Raw genomic sequence first — 23,552 nt, forward strand, 5'->3', positions numbered from 1 at the left:
TAATGAAAACTATACTCACTCTTGACTCCTAAGACATGCACAACCATTTCAGATATTTCCTGAAGGTAACATCTAATTACAAATTAGTCCAAAATGTTTCAGGCTTCATTTCCCCTTGCTGCTTGTTGTGGCTTAGTAATGGTGTGGATTTAGGGTTGTTATACCACTGAAATCAGGAGGAAGGAAACAAAAAACAGCCCTGGATTTCCTCTTCTATGGTCAAATGAACAGCATGCCAGGCCATTCCGTCATGGACTCTGTTTCAGGATCCAGGTCCTTGCACTCCCACTCCGCAGCCTTGCCCAATTTTTCTCGCTATGGGTCTGCCTGGATATTTCTGCCTTCTATTTCACACCCACCCTGTGCTCTACATTTCTTTTCCCACTGCTGAAAACTTGCAGAGGTGTAAAAGCTGAACCAAGCTGATTACCTCATGAGTAGAAAAAAGAAGTCTCCCTTTGCCAATTAGGGTGTTTGGTGTAAGTGATCTTGGTATAGGCACTTGGATGCACTGCTGAAAAACTGGACAAAAAGGGATGCATGTAGGACGGACTAAAACTTACTACTTTGAAGGCTGAGGAGTAGAAGGTATGAAGGGAAAGCAACAGAATTTGCCTTTGTGTTAGGTTCATGGGGAGAAAGTGGAGCAGATGACTGCTTGGTTGGAACAGTGGATTTTTTGGTATTTGGGCCAAAGACAGTTTTTAGAAAGGGACAGAGACTAAAAATTAACAGCATTACTATTATCCCAATTCTGCTGTATTTGTGCTTTGGTAATCTGATCATGGACCTGTGCTGTACTCACAAATGGAGCCAGCAAGAGAAATTGGGATGTTTCTCAGCACAGTGCTGATAGCAAGAGGAGTGGATTGCAGGGGACCACTGCAATCACAGCGTGAGCACTTGTCGTAGTTTAGCCCCTATCGGGACCAGACTAGACAGTCTCTCTCTCACTCCCCCCACCCTCTGAGGGAATGGGCAGAGATAATAGAAGGGAAAAAAAGCTCGAGGTTTCAGATAAGGACAGGGAGAGACCCTTAAAGTTACTATTACGGGTAAAACAGACTTGATTTGGGGAAAACTATTCATTTATTACTAAAAACAAAGCTGGATAATGAGAAAGAGAACAAGATAACCTCCCCCCATGCCTCCCTTTTCTCGGGGTTAACATTATCTCTACCACCCCCACCTTCCCCTCCCCCCTCCCCGAGCGACACAGGGAGGAAGAGGGAATAAGGGTTACAGTCAGTTCATCATACGTTGTTTTATGCCACTGCTTTGTTGTTGGGGGAAGAACTCCTCACATTTCTCCCCTGCTCCAGCGTGGGGTCCCTCCCACAGGCTGCAGTCCTTCGTAAAACTGCTCCGGCGTGGGTCATCTCTTCCACGGGTGCAGTCCCTCCAGAACGGCTGCCCCAGCGCGGGCCCTCCACAGCCTCCTTCAGGCATCTTCCTGCCCTGGCATGGGGTCCTCCACGGGCTGCAGGTGGATCTCTGTTCCTCTGTGGACCTCCATGGGCTGCAGGGGGACAACCTGCTCCACCATGGTCATCACCACAGGCTGCAGAAGAAACTTGGCCAGGAGCTGCGTTACTCCTCCCCCTCCTTCTTCACTGACCTTGGCGTCTGCAGCTGTTCCTCTCACAAGAAATTCTTCACAACTGGCTCAGGCAGACGCCTCTCAGGTTCTCTTCACATCTCATCTCCTCTCCACTTCTTGCAGCCAGGCCAGGCTGGGCTGAGTTGGGCCCAGTCGGCCGCTTGGTGGGAGGGGCCAGAGGGTGAGGCCTGCAAGGCCCACGAGGCTCACGTCTACCCCTCTCTGCCCCCACTCCAACTTCTTCACATCATCTCTTCTTCTTTTTTTTTTTTTCTGTTTTCCCCTTCTTAAATACATTATCGCAGAGGCGTTATCACGGAACATTCTGCTACCAATCGGCTCGGCCTTGGCCAGCAGTGGGTCCGCCCTCAGCCTGGCCGAGTCCACTGAACAAAGGGGAGCGACTTCTAGCAGTTTCCTACAGAAGCTGCCACCACAGCCCCCCCTCACTAAACAAAACCAGAAAACACTGCTGGGCTCTGATGGTGCAGCACGGGCCCAAGCTTTGGGTATATCCAAGTGGCTACCTCATAAGCACGAGAGACAAGTCTGTTTGCATCTTCGGAGCATTACTGTCAAAAAGCACTTGGATAGCTCAGACAGCCTTGCAAATAAGCAGTCATGCCACAGCACAGCAATGCAACTCCAGCCTATTTTTGTCCATGTCTTAGGTGAGAGGTAGTACAGTAATACTATCTCTCTGAATACGAGACAACTGTGAGAGAAAAAAAAAAAATCATCATGAACTACATGGTACTTCGTTACCCTTCAGATTTTCAAGTTGGAGGAGGGGGTGATTTTTAATTTTTTTTTTTTTGAGGAAAAATTGAAGTTATTTGTAAAAGAAAGGAGTATTTCTTGTTTTGGTGAAGCTCAAGAACAACAGAGACATAGAAGAGTTTGTCACTGATATGAGGCAGTGCTTTGTTATCGGAAAACGCACTGATGGAGTATATCCATTCAAGCTGGCACATAAGGGAAACTATATTTTCATTTGTGGCAAACACTTACTGTATCTTAATAGTTTTTCCCTTTTTGGGGAAATAAATGGGCTAGGGGTAAAGCCACCAGATTTCTTTGAAAGCAGAAACTACTCCAGAAGTCTGTTGTGTTGGGTCAAGTGCTGTACTTCTCTAAGTCTTGTCTTACAAACTAGACAGCAAGTTTAATAGTCTATTCCAATAACAATCTTGCTGTACAAACAGGAGTGTATGCACCTCTTGTCTTTTGACTATAGGCATATATAGGCCCCCTGACCCCTAAAGAACTCCACACTGTGCCCACTACCCTCATCCGTGGAAGTCTTCTTGGTGGTCTACATTGCTGCTCCACTTGTCTGAAGGACAGTAAGCATCAGGGAGCTGTAAGAGCAGAGCTGTTTCGTGAAGAAGAAGAGCTGGGAGCTGAGGGGGAGTCAAGCATAAGCCATGCCCTCACTGACAATAAGCATTGTCCCACAGGGGCTTAAGCCAGCAGGCAGAGCTTGGTGCTGGTAGCAGGGTCCATCCACAACCCTGGACAAGGTAAGGGGATCAACCACATCCAGAGTCCACTGCAGAGCAGCAGGCAATGTAGGCAGAGAAAGGGCTGAAAACTGGGCTACTACTCATGTCCAAGGTCCAGTCAGGAGACAGACACAAAGACTTGGTGCCCGGGGCTGAGCAGGGGATGTGGGTCCCCAGTGGATCTCATCGGGGCCACTAAGGCCTATCAGGGTTATCAGGACCCTGACAACTGGTGCAGGATTGGAGCCCAGGACCTCTGGCAGATCTTACTGCAGGATGGTGAGTCTTAAATATGAATTCATCCTTGTGGCCCTAAGGGTCTGTTCATGAGGGGGCACGCCCTTGCCAACAATCCCCATCAAACAGTCATTACAAAGCCCTGAGATCCCCAGTACTGGCACACCAGATGTTATCCCTGGCTAGGAAATCCGTATTCACCCCCTGTTTGTTTCCATGCAAATGGGCTGAAATAGGAAATAGAAATGAGGGTATTGTTTGTCCCTGCCCCTTGCTTTTTCTTCCCAAATGCATAACTGTCATTGCATTTCTCAGCATCTAAGTAGAGCTCCAGAATAAATACTTTATTTCCCTTTGCTTTCTTATTTCTCCCCTGCGTTCTTATATCAACTACAAAGACTTAATCTGAAATGTACACAGGAAAAAGGGAAATTATTGCTACTGTTTTCAGAGATAATCAGTTTAATGTCAAATTCATGTGGATTTCTTCATAATGAAGAGAACAAATTGAGCTCAAATTCAAACAGTGGGAATCTGAGTCAGAGAGGAAAATTAAAATGAAGAACATTAATATCCTGATTTCTAACCCAACTGAGACCTGATTGTTTCCTAAATGAAATCTCTCATCAAATTCCTCCCACCCACCCAAAAATATAATTAAACTGTGATTTCCAGGCTGAAATTCTATCTGCACTGTTAACTCAGCAGGGATGACTGTATGTGTTGCAGGGAGGGTGGGTGAAGTTTTAAATTATCTTCAGGTGGCTGTATTATCCTGCATTTTTAGGAAGCAGTTATTTAGAAAATGCAATAGAAGGTGAAGTTCTTATTTTGGTAGGAGGCTGTCACTCCCGAAGATGGGAGCTGCAGATTAGCTGGGGCACTGCAGTGGGTCGAGTTTGGATTGTTCTCCCCAAATCTTCCCTTTCTACTGAGACATGGGGGCTGCCGGATGTGTCTCAGTGTTGCGAGATAAAGGGGCTTCAGTTTATCTGTCTGCAGGGGTGGTGGGTGTCATGGTCTGCATGTAACTTGGCAATACAGCAGTGAAAACAGGGGAGAGTTTGGTGTGATTGAAAGGAGAGACAAGCAGAGGAAGAGAGAAAACGAAAGAAAAGGAAAGAGCAAAATGGAAAAAAAACAAAATCAAGTCAGGATTCCCACAGGGATCTCAAACCCCATCATCAGTACACTTCAAAGAGCGATTGCTGCCCATTTGCAACTCTGATCCTCTGCTGCTGGTGCGTAGATAAAGCAGAGAGCGGATGGAAATTTGGACCATGGAAGCACTACTGTTGTCATGCGTCAGTCTTTCTCAAGATGCTTGTTTGGTCCTTCATGGATTGATGTGACCAGCGTGACAGTCAGATTTCTACTGAATTTATGTTGCATATAAAACAAGTAGCAAGCAGCCAAGCTCTAGGAGAGTTGAAAACGCCTCTGCTTATCTTCATAGCGTATTCAGAGGGCGCCATCAACTGATCTATCACAGTCTGTCTAAATGCTTCTTGCCTGCTCTGAGTAGCACCTGTGGCTCTTGTGGCTTAAAGATATTAGAGAATAAATAGTTTCTCTGTTTTTTTTTCCCATTTGTTTTCTTTTTACAGTTGCCAGCAAACAGTACTCCAGTTTCTCCTGTGAAGTCAGTCAGTTTTCATGTCTTGTCCTCCAGAGAGATGGTTTTATTGTATGGGGATTTTTTTCATTTTAAGTTAGCAGGTTGAGGCTATACGAACATGGAAGTTGGCAGGCAGAGTTAGCAATGACCATTGCAATTTTTAAACATGCTTTCAAGTTTGCCAGATCACTTTTTTCTTTTATGCTTGTTCCTGTTGTGGTACTGGGGTAGGCAGGTTCAGTGCAACAGCATCTCAGGATGTCCAAGGTGCATGCAGTTGCTTTCCTTGTTCATAAATGCATCTGCAGATGCCTAGAGAGAACTCACTGAAATATTCCTGGGTATAAAGGTACTTTGCTTTTTTTTTTTGTTCTGAGCACTAAACGGTTCAAAAATAATTAGACAGTGTCTCTTGCAGACACTTTTCTCTTGTGAGTACCGTCAATGCGTGACTGGAGATGTGAAGTGGAGCAAGAGTTGCATCTGTTTAAATCTGAGCTCCCCTTGGAGATGCTTTAAATGCTTTGTGCTCCATTTTCACTGATACTCAGGGTCTTCTGGAGGTAAATGCAGAGGATTTCTCAAAGTTGAGCCCAGGATGGCCCACGTAGGAGCCTCTGTGACCATTCAGAGACCATTATCTGCTGATATGCAAGGCTCATTTCTTCATCATCATTGCTTTAAATCTAAGACATAGCACTTTTTTCCAGAACCTATCCTTTTTGCAGAGTGCTGAGAGGTGTCGGTGCTTAACACTGTCCTTTGCTGAGTCAGCAGGGGCAAGATGCTATATGAACCTGAGAGATGCAGCGATCCTTGCCCTTGAGCATCTCCCTTCTCAGGCAAAGCCCTCAGTCCTAGGAAATGTATTCTTTGTTTCAAGGGATTCATCAGTCCTGGAGCCTGGAGGCCTCTGGTTTAGCCACAAATGGCAACAGCAATGCCACTCTCCTCTCACCTTTGGAGTACAACTAGAAATTCAGTTTCTATTCCTTTTTGGTCCAGGCTGCCACTTGAGAAGGAGGTAATGGTTTTTGGAGGTGCATAAATGTCCCCTGGCTGTCTGGTGGTGATCAAGGAGTGAGAAGCAGGATTAGTCCCTGGTGGCATCTCTCTGCTAATCCAGATAGAGTCTGTGGGCTGATTTCTAGAATCTTACCCAACCACAGTTTCTTGAGTACTGCGGCTTCTACTCTTAACTGGGGAAGTTAAGAGTAGAACGCTCTTAGCATGGATGCTTGTAGCAATGCTCACAACACTGAGGAGAGCCTGTGAAAGAAAAACCATGGTCGATTTATATCTGGACTTTGAAATTTCCATTTTACCCTGTGTAGGAGGCTGTTCCTTTACCTCCCCATCTCACCACCACTGGCATTTTCCTGATGAAGCTCTTTGATTTCATCCCCCGTGCCCTTCTGCTTCTTCTGTTCCCTCTTGTAACCCTTACAGACTACACACATCCTCCCCTGACCCCATGAATACTTCTGCCTGAGGCCCATCACCCCGATAGAGTGTGTATTTGGAGGGAGTGGTCCACATGCAGTTGCACCAAATCAGCTGGGAGGGATTACTGTTTGCAAGCCATAAATCTCTGCAATCTTATTAAGCAATTGTTGGTTTGGCTAAATGTCAGTATCTGGTCTCAAAATGACCCATCCTGATAATCACATATGAAGTAGAGAGAAATTCCAGGTAGATAACAGCAGAGGAATATTTTCTGTTTGTGAGGGAAACTCAGCATCCTTTTGGACTAGCACATTGCCTCTGCTATTTTTTTTTTCTTTTTCCTTCTTTTTTTTTTTTTTCAATGCCAGGAAAATTATGATTTTCTGTGTCGGGGATCAAAACTCAGGGAATTTAGCTCCTATTTCTGCCTACACGCAAAAATGAATCCCACTGTCGATTATCTCTGGTTTATTTTGCCTCTCTGCTGCCTGGAACTGAGTTAGCTGAGATTTGTTGCAGTGATTTCAATGAGCGACGTGACATTCCTCCTTTGGGAGATATTATGAACTGGCTTTGATTTTAGGATTGACAGCCATATAATTGGAAGTTCAGTCATTAGGTGGATCAGATTTAAAGAGGAAAAGTAAGGGCAGGGCAATTTCTGAAATCAGAGCAGGCTTTGGGGAATATTAGATCCAGCAGAGTATTGCTGCAGAGCAATATGATGACTGTGAAGGAGGAAGGAAGAAAGCATGGCTGCTTATATAGATTCCTATAAGTATGGTCCAATTTCTATCACAGGCAGGGCTCTCTGCATATCTTGGGAAAGAGCTCAGGTCTAGTGAGAAATAATAAGAATAATAAGAATAATAAGAAGGAACAATTAGGGATAATGCATGTTTGTATAGTCAAGGTACAATGAGACATAAACTCTTGGAAGGGGTAGTAGTGGTAAAGAGAAGTGTCCCATCCTGGAAGACAACATTTCTGCTCCAGGCAGTTGAGAAGGAATCAGCAAGTGGGCAAATAATTATAAATTTATGTAGACTAGCTGTGTGTTTTGAACATGGCCTGCAGATTATAATACAGCAGAGATTTCAGTCATCTGAAATAATTGCAGAAGAAAGGAAAGAAAAACAGGGCAAAGAAATACTTTCCCTCCCCTATCTCTGCATAAAAGCATGGGATGTTTCATTTGGCAGAGGATGGCCCAGAGCTTAACAACCTCATTTGCTGAAACTCCATTTCATTGCAGTCAGTATTAATAGCTTCTCAATGAATGGATTAGATGCTGCAAGTGACAACAAACCTATTTGAGAGAAATTTAATAGGGAGGTTTATTGAAGTTTATTAACTGAATCCTGTTGGCTGTTATAAGAACACAGCTCAATAAATCTGAATGTTTTGTTGGAGGGAACCAGAAAAAATGCTGAAAATACCTGTTGTCCTCCAGCAAATATGTGTGATTTCACTTTTCATAATTGCATTCATCATTGGAATAAATTATAAGTGAATACATGGAAGACCAGGATTCTTTAAATACTTGAAAAGTCTGCCTGTAACACAGAAAAGGACACTACTGAATACTGGTAAGGAAAGTCACAAAGAAGACTACAGCTTTGACTCCTACAACCCTAGTTTGAATGTATTTTCTTTCCCTGGGAGTAAAGTGGAATAACTAAGTTAATGCTAAGTGATGTACAGAACCAGCCAGAATTTACAAACTGAAATCAGTGCAGAGAAGCTATTTCAGTAACATTCACATTAAGGAGATGAGTTATTTACTGTGCTTATGGTAAGACAGCATATGTGGTGGGGTTTTTTCAATGGACACTTAGGAGAGGATTCATCTCTAACTGTATTGTTGGTGTCTGGGTTCAACTGGGCTCCCTGATAGCTCAGTGACCGCAGTACCTTCAGGGAATGGTCCATTCTCTCTCTGGCTGTCACTTGCCTCTGCAAGGTGGCCTGAAGTCAAGTATATGAAGAGTGAGAATTTGAAGGACTTGATTTATGGTGGCTGTGCACAGTAAGATAAGTTGGGTGCTTCAGGAGGCAGAGTGAGCAGGAGTATAGCGCCATGCCCTAGCCCTGCGGGAAGGGAGCTGCATGGTTGGCAAAATCGGGAGAAAGCAGGAAGGTTAAGGTTGACCAAAAATACAGCAGTACATGGTTTTGTTATTGTTTCTTTCTTCTAGAAACAAACAAGAAAAAGCCCAAGAAAAACTGCATTTTGGGACTACTGGGTCAGAAGCAATGAAACATTTTGTTACGACTCAGATGTGCCTTTTCTAAACTATTTATTTTTTTTTCTACTCTAATGAAAAGATTACATCATACAAAAACAGTCAAAGTCAGCTTTCATACAAACTGCTCTTTTGACACAAAATGTGAAAAAAAATTAATTTAAAAATACTGATTTTTTTATGGACATTTTTGAAGCATTCAGCTGATTCACTAGTTCGTCCGATGAAATTCGCTAACTGATTTGGTCTTCTTTGTCAGCAAAACTGCGCTTCTGGCATGTCTGCTGGGCAGTGAGGGAAATCTTCCCATCCCTAGTGAATTTCCACCCTGCTAAAATGCACATAGCAAGGACAGAGCAGATTTTGACATGCGATTGAAAAAGCCTGAAGCCAAAGAAGACCCACAACAGTGTTGTTACCTATGTGGACAGATGATCCCAGCTAAAGCAGTGCTGCTCAAGCCATTTCAGCCTGGTAGAGCCACACATTATTTTTCTTTCAGACAGTCTGGAGGAGCAGTTGGATCCATTTCCTTTCCTGTTGGGTAGACCATGCAGATGATTCAAGTTAACCTAAATGCCTTTGTATGGCTTTGTCAGCCAGCTGCCCACAAGAAATTATTTGACTTTTGTTCCTGAATGATGCAGAATGATGCAGTCTAGCATCTGGCAATGTGTGCTTGTCATTATCATTTTCATCCTTTGCTTTCAGTGAGTGGATAAATCATACTTGTGTTTAACAAGGTGCAGTTTTTCCTTACAGACACAACACTAAACTGTTCCAAAAAATTATTTCTACATTCAACGTTGTCCTGCATCAAGGACATCAATTTCTATCTTGGAAAGGGAAGAAAAAGGTACCATTTGATTGCATACTGTCATTAAAATAATACCTACTGTCATAGGTGCACAAAGCAGCTAGCTGCAGCTATCTGAATCCTCTGTGCATAGTCACAGTGATCGTAAAAATTGTGGGATTTTCATTTTCTTTGTCCTGGTGGGTTTCCGTATCAGATTTTCTCAGTTTGCAAGTCAAAAATGTAACCCTCCAGATAATTTCTTGCACTCTGAGCACAGGCCATGCCTTCTCATAGGCTTTTAAACCTGGTAAGAAAGGCTGAATCTTTGGTACTTGGATCATGAGGATCCCCAATGCTGTGATAGGGACAGGAGCATCTGTGTGTTACCCAGATAATACTTGCCTTCTGTAAGAGCATCGTTTGTTTCTCCTTGTGATCACAGTCTGTAGATCCTTCACTTGAGGAAGTCCAGCATCAAGAAATCTTGAACTAAGCACTGGCATTGCCAGAAACCTGAATTTGAATGTCATTTTGCATATCAGAGCTGTCCTGGTAGCTGTGTTTGCACTGAACTTTAATCTTTGGTTGAGTATCAGTGGAAACAAGGAGACTTGGGACTGTAGTTACACCGATCTGATTGTAGGGAGTATTTTTGTAGAGGTGTGAGTTCTGCTGTTAAATATGTTTTCTGGTTGTGATGATCTCATCACAATGAACAAGGAGGTGCCCAGGTGAACTTGTGGGTTTGAAGCCCCATCTTTTTTCCAGCCCCAAATTCATGCTCCCACATGTACACTGCACAATAGGAGTTTGGAAACAGAGTGCATTTTCACTGAGTAGGATATCTTTGACTAGCAGAACTGTATTTCAACACAGCTGAGTTGAAGAAAGTCACCCTAATTAAAGCAAGTACGAGTGGTGGCTGTGTGCTCAGCTCAGGTGCTTTAAAAGACAGCAGAAGAGGGATTTGTATAGGGAATGTTATTGCTGAAACGTAGGGAAGCAAGGATGACACAGGGCTGTGGGATTTGCTGGGAGAAATCGATGTCATACCACACCTGAGAGCTGAGGATCCAGTCATAAGTGAATAGATAAAAATAAACGATGAACAACTGCTGCTTGCTTAGGATATTAGGCACCTTGCCAATACCAAGCCAGACAGCTGCCGAGGGTCACATCCCCAGAGTGCTCTGCCAGGGCAGAGATTTAGGGCGCTCGATGGGCATTCATGACTCTGCTCTTTCAGCTTTTTGGGTCCCCAGACATGCATTGACCTTTGCAGTCACAGCCCCAGTACCCGGCCTTTGCTGCGTACCCGCATGCAGGGCTGCAGAATAAGCCTCTTTGCTTTCTCTCGTGGTATTTTGAGAGAGCATGCTGCTTTGATCCCATACTTGCTTTATTGGGTTTTTGTTGGCTGTTTATTACCAAGGGCATTTTCATGCAAACGAGCTTATAGTTTGGTAGTCTACCTGCTCCTTCTGGTCATGCTTCATCTGCAGACCTAATCTGCTCTTCCTAATAGCCTTGTTTGTTGCTGTAGCAATGATAAAGTATTATGAAAAAGGCAGATGCTATTTAAATGTATGGCTTGTGTTACCTTTCTCTGTCCTGAGAAAGAGAAACACAATAGTGGCAATTTGTTTGGTGTATTATTGTTTTATCTAAAGCTTTAACTGTAGACTTTTTGGAGCCTGAATGCAGTCCTTTCTCAGCATCCTTTGAGACTGGGAGTGTTGCAGCTGTAAGCAGTTAGAGAGAAACAAGAGTCAAAACTAATGAATATAAGGTTACAGAATATGATTCTGGTTTTAAGGTGGCAAAGGTTACATTTACTGTGACCCGCAGAGAGAGTGAAGTTTGCCATGGCCAGCCTACTGTGATGGGAACCTGCTGCAGAGTGCTTAGGGCCCAGTTGGATTTCTGAAAGTACCGAAAGATAGTTGAACATGTTAGTAGTATGTTTTGTTTGGATTTGCATCAGGAGAATTACTCAGCATTGCCATCAAAAGCGGCATTTTGGTCAGTAAATTAAAAAATCTTAATGCCCTCAACAACCAAGGGAGAAGGCAGTAGATGTAGTATTTTTGCTTAGTAGCTGCATGCAAGAATGGGTGGCTGTTTTGTTGTACCAAGGCTCCTCTTCTACATGTCCAAGAGAGAAAAAATTACTTATTCTGTATTTTCAACTTTTTGCCAAGTTTATAGTCAGAATCACCTATCTACATTAAAAGTTGCTAGAAACTATCTAGTTTGTAACAGCCTGAAGGAGCCAAGCCTGCATGAATTTAGCTCGCTTCAGAGCCCACCATCCTGGTGAACACAGGCAAGCAAACCATTACATGCTGACACAGATTGGTCCTTTCTCCTCTCTTGTCACACAGCGAGAGCAACCTCCATGCAAAATAGCTCAACCTGCCCAGCTGTGACAGGATCCACCTGTCTTGTTTCCACCTGTAAGGGATCGCTAGACAAGATCAAACCAGGGATGTATCGAGTGAGATGCTCTTTCTGGCAGTTGCCGTTTAAAGATGCCTCATGCTAGAGCATTCAAAACCACGTGGCGAGTATATTCTTCTCTGTATCAAATCTCATAGGGACCAAGTTGGAGATTGAGTTAAATCTCAAATGGGAGGATTATATCACTTCTGAATTGTGGCTGGCATTAACTCTGGACATTCCCATTACCTGTATAAAAGTGAGTCCCTTAGTGAATCTTTTATGGCTCGGCTTGATTAAAAGTGGGATAAAAGCAGAAGCAATTTTAAGGAACTTAGTACTCATGCTGGTATAGAACTAGTGCAAGAAGAGAAGTGGCTCCTACAGTCCCTCATGCCAGATGTACATGAGATTAATGGAAAATACATTACCAGAAAGAAAGAATTTACTCATTTACCTGTTAGTTATATTCAAGGTTGCTTAGTTAAGCATTCATATAATGTTTTCTTACAGGAGACAGCTTTGTTTCCTTATTTCCAAATATAGCAGTTCATCTTGCTTTCCATCAGCATAGCCAAAAATATCAGGTGAGAGAAAATAAGTCTTTTTTTTTTCCAGCTGCATGTGTCAAGGAGCCTCCCTGGCATGCAGCCCCCATATAGTGCCGCCTTCTACTTTGTCCTATGCTCAAAAGACCAATAAAGTGATCCGTTAATGCCATACACCTGAGGCTGGGAAGAGCTGAGGGAAGGTGAGGGAGAGGCAAGAGTGCGATCTGTTCTCCTTTACCTGCGCAGACATGGAGAAACTCCGTCCTGGGAAATGGAGCCAGGCCAGCACACAAGCACCACAGGAGGCAGCTCTGGAGGCTTCCACCTAGCCTTAGGTTTGGCCATTTTTTGCTTTTCTAAAAAGAATTAGTCAGTGTGAGCTTTCAGAGAGTTCACCACTAAGGGGATTTGTACAGCCAGAAGCCATTGGGGCTTATATATCCTCAGCAACTCCATCCAAAAAAAAAAAAAGAAAGAAAAGGAAAGAAAAGAAAAATCAAGTAATGAGTTGCAGAGAAGAGATTGTATCCAGCACTCCACATGCCTCGCAAAGACTGCCTCTGCCATGCCACGGGGCCATCTCCATCCCTAAAAGAGGCAAATGGGGTCTCCACAACCCGGCCATTGATGAAGGCATCCCTGCCAGGGTTGCTGGGTTTGAGGATTGGCTTTTTGGTTGCTTGTTTGGGTTGAGACTATCAGATGTTGGTGACAGCCACGTAATCAGAGCACTCTGACAGCCCTGTCCTGACTAGCTCTAGTTACCCCACCAAAGATTTACTTTCCTAGTGGAAAGGTTTTGTCTTAACAATTTAGCACTGGATGTGAAAACCATGATGTGTCTTTGAGTATTCCTACCGATGACAGTGGGAATGGCCCTGGGCTCAAGTTTTTGAGTAGGTCATCTCTTTAGATCCCAGAGGAGATTCAGTGTACAGGCTTAATGGGTTTTTTGGTCCTGAAGGTCAGCTAAAAAGGTTTTGCTTCATGAGTTGATGGCTGTGGTAGGAATCAAGATAAGTCTTGGCAGCCACCTGCCAAACCATGATGATCCTGAGAAGCACAAGTCCAGAGGCTGCAACTCCAAGGGACAGACCAAAGCAGGAGGACAACTGCTGACTGAGTGCTTGGAAATGACAGTAAAGAGGTCTGGCAGCAGGGAAACAAGGTGTTTGTAGGGCAAACAGAGAGCCTTGAAACGTATATCTCAGTGGCCACTCTTGCTCCTAATGGAGCCACAATACTCTCACCTTCAAGGGTGGATTCGAGTGACTGTGGATGTGCTTGACAGTGGTAACAGAGCTGTTGCTGAAGTTAAACTCGCCCTCTTAGACATGAGAAACAGCTACTCTCTGATAAGTGCTGAGAGCCTTTGGAGAGGCCGCATTCTCCATTTCTTCTTTTTAATTCTGCTTTTTTTAAATTTTAGATGTGTTGCAAAGGACCAGTAAAAGAGATCCTAGCCCATAGTGGGAGTTGAATGTGCTGTTTTCTGTTAGTCATTATATATATTTTTTTTTTATTTTAATTCATTTGGCACTTTCTGGAGAGTTCCCCCCCCCCACATTGTGTAGGTTGCCATCTTCCTTTCTTTCTTTGTAGCAAGCATGTGGGCATAGCCATGCTTACACTCCAGGCGACTAAGGAACCACCATAAATGTAGCCTATCTGCTTTCTGATACATTTTCTTTTGCATTGGTTTGGATTTGTGCATCGTCAGTAACATCTGTTCTGCTTTAGTGGCATACAGTTTTCTGAGTCTAATTAGCTAGCTGCTTGTAATCAGGACTATTTCAACTGTTGTCATTCTGAATGTTCTTTTTCCCTTTTTTTTATTACCATGTTTGCCTGATTGACCTTTTTATGTTTTGTTTTGTTTTTTTTTTTCTCTGTCTTTCTATTGGGCTGCTCCAGGAGCCATGGCTAATCATCTTATAACCAATGCTCTGCTTCGTCCTCATGGCACTAACAACCCTTATAATACATTGCTTGGGGAATCGGCGGTCTATAACAACCCTTCTGTCAGCATGTACAACGCACAAGGTGTGCTGGAGTTTCTCTCTAATTTTTCTAGTGAGAATTCAATTTTCTGTGGCTTATTTTAGCCCATTTCTTTCTCTTTTTTTTTCTTCTTTTTCTTTTTTTTTTCCTCCCCATGCACACACACTTTGTTTTTTTTTTGGAACTGGGCATTAGACAATGATCCCCTCCCCTTTCTTTCATTTCAATGCATCTTTCCATTTTACAGAGGCTTTTTTTCCATGAATGATCAAATTCATTTTGAGAGTCCCTTGTCAGTTCTACTCAAAGCATTCATAGTGGTTTTGATTTTGATATATTTTTTTTTCAGTCTCCTTACTTTTGTATTGGTTTTGTCTTGTGTGTGTATTTTGCCAGACGTATCCATTCCTCTCTTTGTTGTCTGCACATTTCCTTGTTAAACCATTCATTTCTGAAACAGGAACACCTTTGAAGGTAAGTGAAGCTAAAATGGCCTTTGCCCCCAAAGCTGCTCTCATTTGAAATGGCATAGAGAAATGTGGTCAGTGGTACAGTGGCTTGTGCAAGAAAAAGAATGCAAAATAAAGCAAAACTGTCCTTAATCTCTAAGAAAAATGACAGCTGAAGTGAGGAGCATAGGTCAGCTGCAAAGAGCAGATCTTAGATATTGTAAGAAATTTTTTGCCATTTACACTAATACATTTTGTATGTGCTATTAGAAAGGGAAAAAAAAATAGAAAAAGGTATAAGGAAACTAGAAGCTCTTGCATATCCTCATTTTGAAAAAAAAAAAAAAGGTAGAGTCAGTTGTAGTAAATGAAGATTTCTGCTGTAGAAATCAGTCTTTTGTCACCTACGTGTTTGTCTCTGCTCTGCCCTTCCTGTGGGAAGGGACTATGTGTGTAAGCTGATGTCCGATGCTTCCATGAGGGAGAGTCAGATGCGTTTAAGCAGGCCCTGAGGAGGAGCTGGGGAGTGTGGAGCTCTGCCGGCTCCTGTCTGTTGGTGGCTCCATCTTGCTCTGCCACTTCCATGGGATTTTTTGGTTGGTTTTTTTTTTTTTTTTTGGCTTGCTTGCAAGGTGGCTGAATTGTTACAGAGTAATGCTGCATTCAAGCACCTGTATGTCAGCACTCTGTCAGCTCTACATTCTAAATGAAAGTGTTCCTTTCCAGTAAAGGATCTCTAAGGAAGGGAAAATAATGATGGTTATAATGCAAGCAGGAAAACCCCCTTTGTACTATACGGCAACATACTGTTTACAATAGAAATAGATGATGAACTGTATCACTAGGGTATTTTCATTCAAAGCACAAGGAAAGCACATGTGTTTGACCTTTTGACCTTTTTACTGTTTATTAATTTCCTAAGCTATGCTAGTGCAATAAATTTGCTTCCACTGACTTTTTTAAAAAGGGTGACTGACATGAAACACTCTAAATTTTAAGAACTTCAGTGTACTGCAAATGTCAAAATGAGCTTTAATGTTCTGTATAGTTTCTTGCATGATAACATTGAGGTTAGGGGGACTTTTAAATCAAGTGGCAGCAGATAATGCTGGGTCAGCGTTTGGCTTAAGAGAAGTCCTGATGTTCAGGTCTGGGTGTCTCATCAACTGAACCCAAGCAATTTGTGTGGAAATGTGACAAAAAGTTTTACGTGCATTTTAATAGTCTTGTGTTCTTCTAATCTTTAAGACTATATTCTGATACAGTTACCTGAACTAACAGCATTTTATTCCACAAAAAATAGTGTAATTGGTTTGCAAATGCTATTCATTGCAATGCAGCCAGATGGATAACTGAGAAGCCTACTCAGGCTTCATCTGTGGGAGATGAAGAGAGTAGGAACAGTACTAATCTCATTTAAGCCTCTGGAGTTTGCCATCGCCTTTAGAGGGAGCAGAACCCAACCCATTCTTTTCAGGAGGCTGAAAGTTAATTAATGACCATAGAACTGGTATAGCTATTGCTTTTCAAACTGGTTACTCTCCCTGGATGATTACAAACGGTGAATATTAAGAGATCATGCAGCAGAAGCAAAGGTTAGCAAAACCATCCAGGCCTAATGGCTTCTATGGTTTTTTAGGATTTAAGGGTGCTGCACCAGCAGGCACAGTAAAGCGGTGATAGTATGTTGTAAAAGTAGACACTGTCACCATCTGTGGGTGTGCCTTGGCTGGGATCGGCATGCAGTAAGGGCATTCCTAGCTAACATCATCCAACTAACTCATTCCACATCACTAAGGCTATTACTTTTTTTGCACCTTCATCCACCACTTCTGGCCATTGACAGGATGCTATAAGAAACCTGGGGCCTGATCCAATCCACCCCTTCCTTTGCCCCTCTACATGTTTTAAAATATCATCTCTGCTCAAGCCAAAGCTACCCTATCTGTGGTAGAGACTCACAAGGGGCTGGGAGCCCTAAAAAAAACCTTGAAAGAGGCAGAGAGTCAGACCCTAAAAGGCCAAAGTCCTGTTTCTTGGTCGCAAAAGAGATTCCTTGATGGGACACAGAGCGTAGAGAAAGGAAGAGATGGTAGGTGAGGGGTCTGGCACCCCGTAGCATGTGTCGAGTGCTCACCACCGTTAGCAGCTGATGGACGTGCGCTTGCTCAGTCTCACAGGCACAGGAGTTTCTCAAAATGACCTAACTGGTTTTGTAAGAGCTAATTTTAAGAGAAGGCAACAGTCTTGTTAATGAGCACTGGTTAAACCCCAGCATGCCACAGACCATTGCAAAGTGGGAAGCTGAGAGTTATCACTGGCTCTTCATCTTCATCTCTGACTCTTCTTGTTTTAACCCTTTCTTCTCAATAGCTTCATTTAACAATGCCATTATTCAAACTACCATTCCTCTTCTTACATTTTTTTTGCAAAGTCCATGTAGTTTGCCATGCGTTCAGTCAAAAAATGTGCAAACTTACCAAAGTTTGTAAAATGCTAGCAGCCCCTTGATGAGCAAAGTCATACTCTTAGAAAGGACTGTTGCAAAGAACGGACAGCAAAACATTTTTAGCAAGGAAACGGATTTCAGTTTGAACTGCCAGGTGTTATTATAACAGTAAGTAAAGTATTATAACAGTAAGTAAAGCCATTCATTTTAAGACTTTGGAAGTGACATTGACAGTGCCTGTCTTTTCAAGCATGACTGTTACCAGCTTTAGACTTACTTAAATTTCCAGTCATTCTTTGTTGATTTGTATTGCATGCTGAACATTTTATAATGGCATTGGAAAACATTTTAAATGTGATATTTTTTAAATGAAAATGTAGTCTATTGAATATTGTGCATAAAATAATTTTTCTGTCTAAAATGTCAATATTTTTAACCTGAAATAAACCATGTAACAAATTCATGTATTCTGAGCAGTGGAAATTATTTCCGTTAACTCTCTTTTCTGCATATCATCAGTTTGCTTTTTACTCATGTTTCTCCTACTGTCGCTGTAAGCTTACTTGCTGTTTTTTCTTTCCTTTTCTTCATGCTGTCGTTTAGAGCCCTACAGAGAGACAAGTATGGGAGTAAAGCTAAACATTGCATATCAAATGTAATTTTTTTTTAGTTCACTTTTATTGCATCACATATAGATGATGTCATTAATAAAGGAAATTCATCTCACAGTTTTGAACTCAAAAGAATATGACTATGTATATGTATATATACATGTATGCCTGTGTGTGTGTGTATACATATGTATGTGTACATATATATATAGAAGAGATTAGATGATGCTTTCTTTGTTTATTTCTCATTTTTGTGGTATTGTTTACTCAGCATAGTTTCTAATATAACTGTGCATATGATTTTTTTTAATTTCACATTTTTATTTGCGAGGTCATGGCATTTTTATATGGTGTGTTTCACTGCAGACCCCACTCTGTTCTCACTTGCAATGCCTCCGTTTTATTTCCCCACCAAACCTCGTCTCTATGCATTGTCAGCAGAAGCGCAACGCTCAGCACCTCAATGCATATGTTGCTCAACGTGACCATCAGACAGATGCTGTTGAACCCGTCACCCATTACATACGGTCCTCCCCCCAAAATGCTCACTTTTCATTTCTCCCCAAGCATCATGACTCAGTTGGAGAGCTTCCACTGTGAAAATCAACGGCTTTGCTCTGTCTGTGATGGCTAGTTGATTTTTTGGCATAGCTCCCTCATTTGTTGGGAAACCCAGGATACAGCAGCACCCTTAAGCTTCAAAAACCTAAAAGGTGACCAACGCATTCGGGACATTTCACTCAAAATTAATAAGAAAGCCTGCAGTAGCACTTTCCAGCCCTTGACATGCAGCAACTACTCCATCACAGATATAGACTGAATCCTGTATTTTCAGAAGGTACACATGCCATGTACCAAACATGGTATGACCAACTGTTCATCTGAAATTGTCAGCTAATGGCTCCTCTAATCCACTGCAGCTTTTTGGGAGCTGCTTGTCGTTTTTTGGCAATTCCTAAAGCCCTTAGCTGAAAGGTCAATATGTTATTTCATGCATCCCCACACTTGCACTCCTTCCAAGGAGGCCAGTAATCCCAAAAAAAAGGAAGCGTTGTGGCTTAACTGCTTGGCCTGATTTTCTCCTCCCTTGCCCACTTTTTCTGCATTGTTCTCAAAGCACTTCCCCACCATCTCCTATAGCGTGTTGGGAAAGAGCCAAGCTTCAGCCTTACGTTGACAATATTGAGACACCTAAGGAGATGTGATAGACAATTAGTTGGGTGGCATCCCGAGACCCCATTACTTCTTGCAGGCTCCCCCAAACCCACCATACGATGATGGTGATAATGGTACTTGCTGTACCTTCCACTGAACCCTCTTGCTTTAACTTTGTAAGTGAAATGGGAGCTATTTTTAAAGACTTTGCAAGACCCCGTAACAGCTGCCTCCAACATCGATTGTATTAGAAAATCCCCACCTGGCCAGTGTGGAGTAAGTAATTTTGGCCATGCCCTTGTGCTGGGAGAGGTAGGGCATTTAGCCTTGTTTCAAAAAAGCCTGGGCCAGGAAGCACTTTGTGCCTCCACCTTGCTCATTCCCAAATCCTACCACTCAGGCCTTATGCCCTTCCCCTGGCAGCCTGCCAAGCAAAAGCAGAGAGTGGATTTATATTTTTCATCCAGGAAGGATACACTCCTAAACAAAGTTTGGATAATTATTAACCTGAGCTGCAAATACTTTTCCCTCAGCCGGGGGGAAATTGCCCCTTTCCTCCAAAGTGTCTGGAGCCAGGGCAGTTGGAACCAGCCCAGCAATAGGTCACCTATTTCTCAGCTCCCCCAGGAATATGTAGAGCAAAGCACCGTGGGAGGTACCAGCCACGAGAGGTTATTCCATCCCGCCAGCTATTGCCACATCAAGTCACATACTTGACGGCACTTTCCATTTTATTCGGTGGGAAGACCTTAAGCCCATTAGCTGGAGCTGCGCTCTCCTATTTTGGCTGCAATGCTCTCCTTGTTGCCAAGCCCCAGCAGCCATGGCAGCCTAGGACAGGGGTCTGAGTGTGCACATCCTGTGTGAGTGTCCTGTTTGTACAAGTCACCCTCTCTTGTGTAATGTTTTTCAGAGGGGCTTCTGAACAATGCCAGGGATACAAGTGTCACGGATACTCTACCACTGAATGGTAATCACGGCAACAGCTACAGCATCGCCAGCAGCGAGTACCTCAGCAACTGCGTGCAAATCCTTGACCGCGGGTACAACCACACCGAGAACGCCCTCGAGAAAAAGATCCTGAAGGAACTCACCTCCAACTACATCCCTTCCTACCTGAACAACCATGAGCGCTCCAGTGAGCAGAATCGCAACCTGATGAACAAACTCGTCAACAGCGTCGGTGGCAGAAGTGAGGATGACGCCATTGTGCTGGATGATGCCACTTCCTTCTCCCACGAGGAGAGCCTGGGCCTGGAGCTCATCCATGAGGAGTCAGATGCACCACTGCTGCCCGCCCGGGTGTACTCAACGGACAACCACCAGCCCCACCTCTACAGCCGGCGGCGCATCCCACAAGACAACAGCGAGAGCTTTTTCCCTTTGCTGACCAACGAGCACACGGACGACCTCCAGTCGCCCAACAGGGATTCTCTCTACACCAGTATGCCCACGCTGGCCGGCATGCCCATGACAGAAAGTGTTGCTGCCAGCACCCAGACCGATCCCCCACTGGCCAAAAGCGGCGGCGGCAGTGACGCTGACGATGTTTACTACAAAAGCATGCCCAACCTCGGCTCTAGGAACCACGTCCATCAGCTACACACATACTACCAGCTAGGTCGAGGCAGCAGCGACGGTTTTATAGTCCCACCAAACAAAGAGGGAACCCCCCCGGACGGCAATGCAAAAGGACCTGCTCACTTGGTCACTAGTCTATAGAGGATTCAGCAAAAATTAAGCAGAGACACAACAAAAAGCCCCTCCATAATGCTCGGTTTACTGGTCTGAGTTAATCCAAACAGTGGTAATATTGTGTGTACTCCTAAATCTTCATGCTGTTCGAAAGGAAACTCTTGGACTTTTTTTACTGGAATTTTTAGGCTGGCCCAGAGAGGACAGTAACTGCTGCCCCCCTCTCTTCTCCCCCCATCCTCCTTCCTTCCAGACAGACTTCATTATGTTAATGAAAGAGATAGATAACGGCACACTTTGTGGCCTTCTCAAGTTATGCCGTGTTTGTTTAAACAATCCTTGATGCTGTGTTGCTCTTAATACCGAGGACCCGAATTAAGAAGGAAAAAAAAAAAGAAAAAAAGAAAAAAAATTAATAAAAGGCAAAAAAAGTGCATTTGAAACTAGTAGTAATGACACATCTAGATGGGAGCGCTGCACAAAAACAAGCTAGCAAAACTCTTTCTTACCAATCCAAATCACATCATGGGTTTTGGTCACTCACAATTTGGGAACAAAGAAAACAAAAGCAAATTTAATGAGATGGAAGGGAATCCTAGAATTCTGTGCTAAAGGCGTATTTTATGTTTTGCTGTATTAACGGATGATAAAAACTAATTGCAGAAAAAGATAAATGAACAATTTCTATGTAATGTACAGATACTAGCATTGCACATATAGTCTGCTTTCTGTTCCTCCAGAACTTGCGTCCCTGTTAATGTAGTGGGAAAAAAAAAAAAAAAAAAAGAACTTTTTTCTGTTGTGCTGGTCTTGTAAGTTTGTCTACCAGTAGGAGCAAGGTTTTTCATAACTCCTCCCTTTTTTTTTTTTTTAATTTTCTTTTGCCTTTTCCACAGCCCCTCCCCTACGTCCCTTCCTCATCCCAGCAAAAAAGTCTCACTGGGCAAAAAAAAAAAAAAGCCAATATCACTTTCTAAGGACTATTTTTAGTAATGCCATCACTAATTCTTTTCAGTCAAGGCAATCTTTTTATTTCCTCGCTGTACACCTTTCTTCAGCCAGCGTATTGCTGGCAGACCTTTTGGCAGAGTAGAGCAGGGCAAACTCTCCCATTGACAGTGCGCAACCAATCGTGACATTAATCCTGCGAGACATGTTTGGTGAGCAGCCCCTCAGCCAGGCAGTAGGATCACAACTAAGAGCTGAGAGGTTTTTTTATATTCATAGCTGGGCTTCAACAGGAGACAGCCACTTCCCTGGAGGAGCAAAGGGCCTTAACAGCTTCATCTGACCTGTGGTTTAGGCACTTGTACTGCAGTGGTTAAGAAGAAAATTGATTGATGCATAGTGATCTAAAGTACTTTGCAGTGATTTTAAAAAAAAATTATTCCGTGCATTATTTTTCCTAGCAGGACATTTATTTATTTGACAGGATTTTTAAGTCACATAGGCTTTCTGGAGATGAATTAGCAGCACGGAGTTTTCTTATTTTCTTTTTTTTTTTTTTTAATTTATGATCCATTTTGTACGATCTCAACAGTTGAATGACCTCATTACTAATATTTGTTGTAAAAGTGAAGCTTGTTTGCCAACCAATAAACAACTGATCACGATTTAGAAGATACTGTATGTATGTACTCTACGATTAATCTCTCTTTTTTTATTGTTGTTGTTCCTCTCTCCACTACTGTCTTCAGTACGAGTCTCCTTTATGGCATGGGTGAGCAATGCCAAAGAAAGGATGTCTAAGCTAAGCAATTTTAGCACAAATGTTAAACAGCTATGGCTGACTAGAAATATCAGGCTAGCAGTACTTTTTTAGGGACAAGAACAACACTGGTCAACATTTGTTGAGGGTGATTGTAGGTCTGTTTTGTGCCTAGTGTATAAACTAGCCGACAACACGCGGATGATTTGAGTACAGTATTTCATGTGTCGTACCTTTTAATCATTGTAATGATTTAATTTTTTAATTTTTTTTTTTTATTTTGGTTCTTCTGAGATTACAAACTGCTGGTAGCATGTCAAAGAGTAAAACACGTCCCCGTTAGGCCTCCTCAGTTGTTTGCTGTCTCTTTATTTTCTTGCTCCAGGTGTACTATCGCTGTCCTGGGCCACATCCCACTTCCTGTTCCGCCACTGCCCATTTGCTGCTGGCACTATGCCATTCTCTTCCAGCCCAGCCTTCCTGTTCAAATCCCTTGGGAGCAATTAGGAGTCATTGTCAGGATATAGAAAGCCACAAAACAGACTAGAAATGTTGACAGTGAAAATAACCACCTCTGGACATGCTTGGTACCGATTTTTTGCTAGGTGATTTTTCACAATGCCCTCCTGTGCCTTGGGCTTTGGGGTCTGGTGGTGCCTCCATCCAAGATGCCTTGATCCAACTCCTGTCAAGCTGGGTAAAAAACAAAAGATTTGAAGCAGGTGGGTGATGGCTGTGTTAGACAAGATATTCCCAGTGCTGGAAGATAAATGCAGCAGTAAAGCAGCTCCGATCCATCCCGAGGTTGTCCTTGCATGGAGTGATGCTACTTGGTGCTGCTCAGCAGGGGCTTGTCAGAGGGGAGAACCAAGGGGTATTGGTATTTGGTGGTATGTGTGGCCTACAAAAGAGTCTGGTTTGAGTCGCCTGAGTTGTTCCTATAGCCAGGCACTCAGGTCAAAACATATTGGGAGAGAAACTGCATTTCTTACCAAGCACTAAGCACAGCTTTGCCTCTTGTGGGTTTAGGTTTCGGCAAGGAA

At 43.1% G+C, this 23,552-nt stretch overlaps 1 protein-coding gene across 1 annotated transcript in view; it reads left to right on the forward strand.

Moving 5' to 3' along the window:
• ADGRL3 (adhesion G protein-coupled receptor L3) overlaps nucleotides 1-22,859 on the forward strand; it is a 553,885-nt gene extending 531,026 nt beyond the window's left edge. The window contains exon 23 of the mRNA XM_086746193.1: nucleotides 20,020-22,859. Coding sequence (XP_086602319.1) covers nucleotides 20,020-20,828 — 809 coding nt within the window. The 3' untranslated portion in view covers nucleotides 20,829-22,859. The remainder of the gene's footprint in view (nucleotides 1-20,019) is intronic.
• Nucleotides 22,860-23,552: the final 693 nt, after the last annotated feature.

The sequence above is a fragment of the Chlamydotis macqueenii genome, chromosome 4, assembly GCF_036417535.1.
Source record: "Chlamydotis macqueenii isolate bChlMac1 chromosome 4, bChlMac1.mat, whole genome shotgun sequence".
NCBI lineage: Eukaryota > Metazoa > Chordata > Aves > Otidiformes > Otididae > Chlamydotis > Chlamydotis macqueenii.